Source organism: Cyprinodon variegatus, unplaced genomic scaffold (genome assembly GCF_000732505.1).
Source record: "Cyprinodon variegatus isolate N-32 unplaced genomic scaffold, C_variegatus-1.0 Scaffold732, whole genome shotgun sequence".
NCBI classification, from domain to species: domain Eukaryota; kingdom Metazoa; phylum Chordata; class Actinopteri; order Cyprinodontiformes; family Cyprinodontidae; genus Cyprinodon; species Cyprinodon variegatus.
In genome coordinates, this window is record NW_015151185.1 from 81,167 (window position 1) to 83,099 (window position 1,933).

General features: G+C 55.4%; 1 protein-coding gene across 1 annotated transcript in view; it reads right to left on the minus strand.

Annotated features, from left to right (window-relative positions):
• Positions 1–1,933, minus strand: part of qsox2 (quiescin sulfhydryl oxidase 2) — a 9,138-nt gene continuing 7,205 nt past the window's right edge. The window contains exons 9-12 of the mRNA XM_015395237.1: positions 1,788–1,910; positions 1,560–1,710; positions 1,299–1,487; positions 1–676 (exon numbers count right to left, since the gene is read on the minus strand). Coding sequence (XP_015250723.1) covers positions 222–676; positions 1,299–1,487; positions 1,560–1,710; positions 1,788–1,910 — 918 coding nt within the window. The 3' untranslated portion in view covers positions 1–221. The remainder of the gene's footprint in view (positions 677–1,298; positions 1,488–1,559; positions 1,711–1,787; positions 1,911–1,933) is intronic.

Below are 1,933 nucleotides of genomic sequence, written 5' to 3' on the forward strand. Positions count from 1 at the left end.
TTCAGATCCGGTTCGGGTCCGGTTCAGGTCCGGACCGGTTCGGGCCAGATGTGATCACAGAGGAAAATAAATAAAAAGAGAAACTAACAGAACATCTAAAGTCTCTAAAACCTCCAGAACCGGTGGGATCCGGTCCGGTTCTGACCCGACCACTTCAAGGAGGACGGGCTCACTGATCCGGATCCAGAACCAGGACGATAACGGCCACCATCTGTTCCGGGTCAGACGTGGAGCCGGGAGTGGCGAGTCTTCCACCTCCTGGATCGGACTTTGAAGAAGAAGAAGAGGAGCATGAGGACGAGGCAGGAGCAGACGTACAGAACCACACACAGACTCATGTCCACGCTGTTGAAGCCCAGAGCCAGGATCCAAACTCCACCGCCGCCTCCTCCGCTCACTACCTCCTCCTTCTGCTCCCCCGCCCTCCCACCTCCCCCTGCTGCGGCTGGAGGCTCCTGCTGCGGCGCCCTGGTTGGACCGGGAGCAGCAGGGAGCGGCGGGGGGAGCAGGGAGTACCGGGGGGACAGGTTGGCGGCTCCGTAGTGGTGTCGCAGGAACTGGAGGACGTTGTCTTGGTTCCAAACATGGACGCCGTTGTTCTCCTCATGGCAGGCGGGGCAGAGGGCGGGGCTTGGCCACGGGGCTTTGGGGAACAGCGGGTCGTCACTCAGAGAGCCTGAGGAAGAAACATTTCAGATTTTTATGATTTATCACAATATTCACAATATATAAACAGTTAGGAAAGGAAAACGCCAAGATGGCGCCGCTGAGTCTCGGTTATCAGAAGAGAACTAAGACCAGGACCGGTCCTCAGTTCACTAGAACCTGAGTACGGACTCGTGTTCTCTTATTTTCATTTTGCTCCAGTCAGGCCTTCCCTCCATAGATGTTCTTTGTTTAGAATAAAACGGTTTCCTCCTCATGTTTAGGTTGGAATTTTACGCCTTTCTGACGTAGATTGGGCTTTAAAAATGAGCTCCGGTGCTTCGCTGAAGGAAACGTTTGTTTTCGGCGCTAATTATGAAAATATTTTAGATTTTACAGAAAATATGTGAATAAAAAGTGTTTCCTGTTTCAGTTTAAACATATTTTTTACAGCAACAGGGAAGAGACCTCTCACTTTTCACAAGTCGGGACTGGGCCTCAATGTCGCCCCCCAGTGGCGGCTGATCTGTCATTACATGTCTTAAAATCACAAAACTCCAACTTTGAAAATATCATTTTTTTTATTTTATCTGTTATTTATTTACTTCTGCGGAGCAGAACCGTTTGGACCGACTCGGCGTGGGTTGGTTTACCTGCCAGTCTGGCGTTGACCCGGTTGTGCTGGTTCCACAGCCACAGCACCTCCTCCTCCCGACTCTTCACCTGCTCCATCCCCGCGGCGGCCGCCTGCTCAAAGTGCCGGGCGCATTCCCTGCAGCCGAAGAACGTCCGGATGTAGCGACGCATCACCTGCAGCACCGGGGCAGCCTGGGCCTCCAGACCTGCATGACATCAGACAGCAGGTGAGCTTACCTGGAGCGCATCCAGCTGGCTGATCTCTGGGCGCTCTGTACCTGTGCCGTCCAAGGCGGTGGGCGTGGCTTCGTGCTGAACAGTCAGAACATGGAACAGAGTCCAGAGGGAACACGGGTAACCTCGGAGCCCCGGCCTGCTGCCCTGGCAGCCCACCCAGCGAAGCTCCGCCCCCAGGAACACACCTGAAATCTGAACCAGGTGCAGGAGGGAGTCAGCTGCAGTCCTCTGTGTGTGGCAGAGGGGGGTGGTGGGGTGGGGGGGCTCACCTTCATCTTGTTGTCCACCAGGTCCATGACGGCCTGGTAGGGGATCTGCTGCAGAGGCAGGCTGAGCAGCCAATCAGAGAGCGTCTCCATCAGCTTCACCACGGAGCCTCGGCCCGGATAGAGCTGCGGGGGGGGGAACGGGGAAC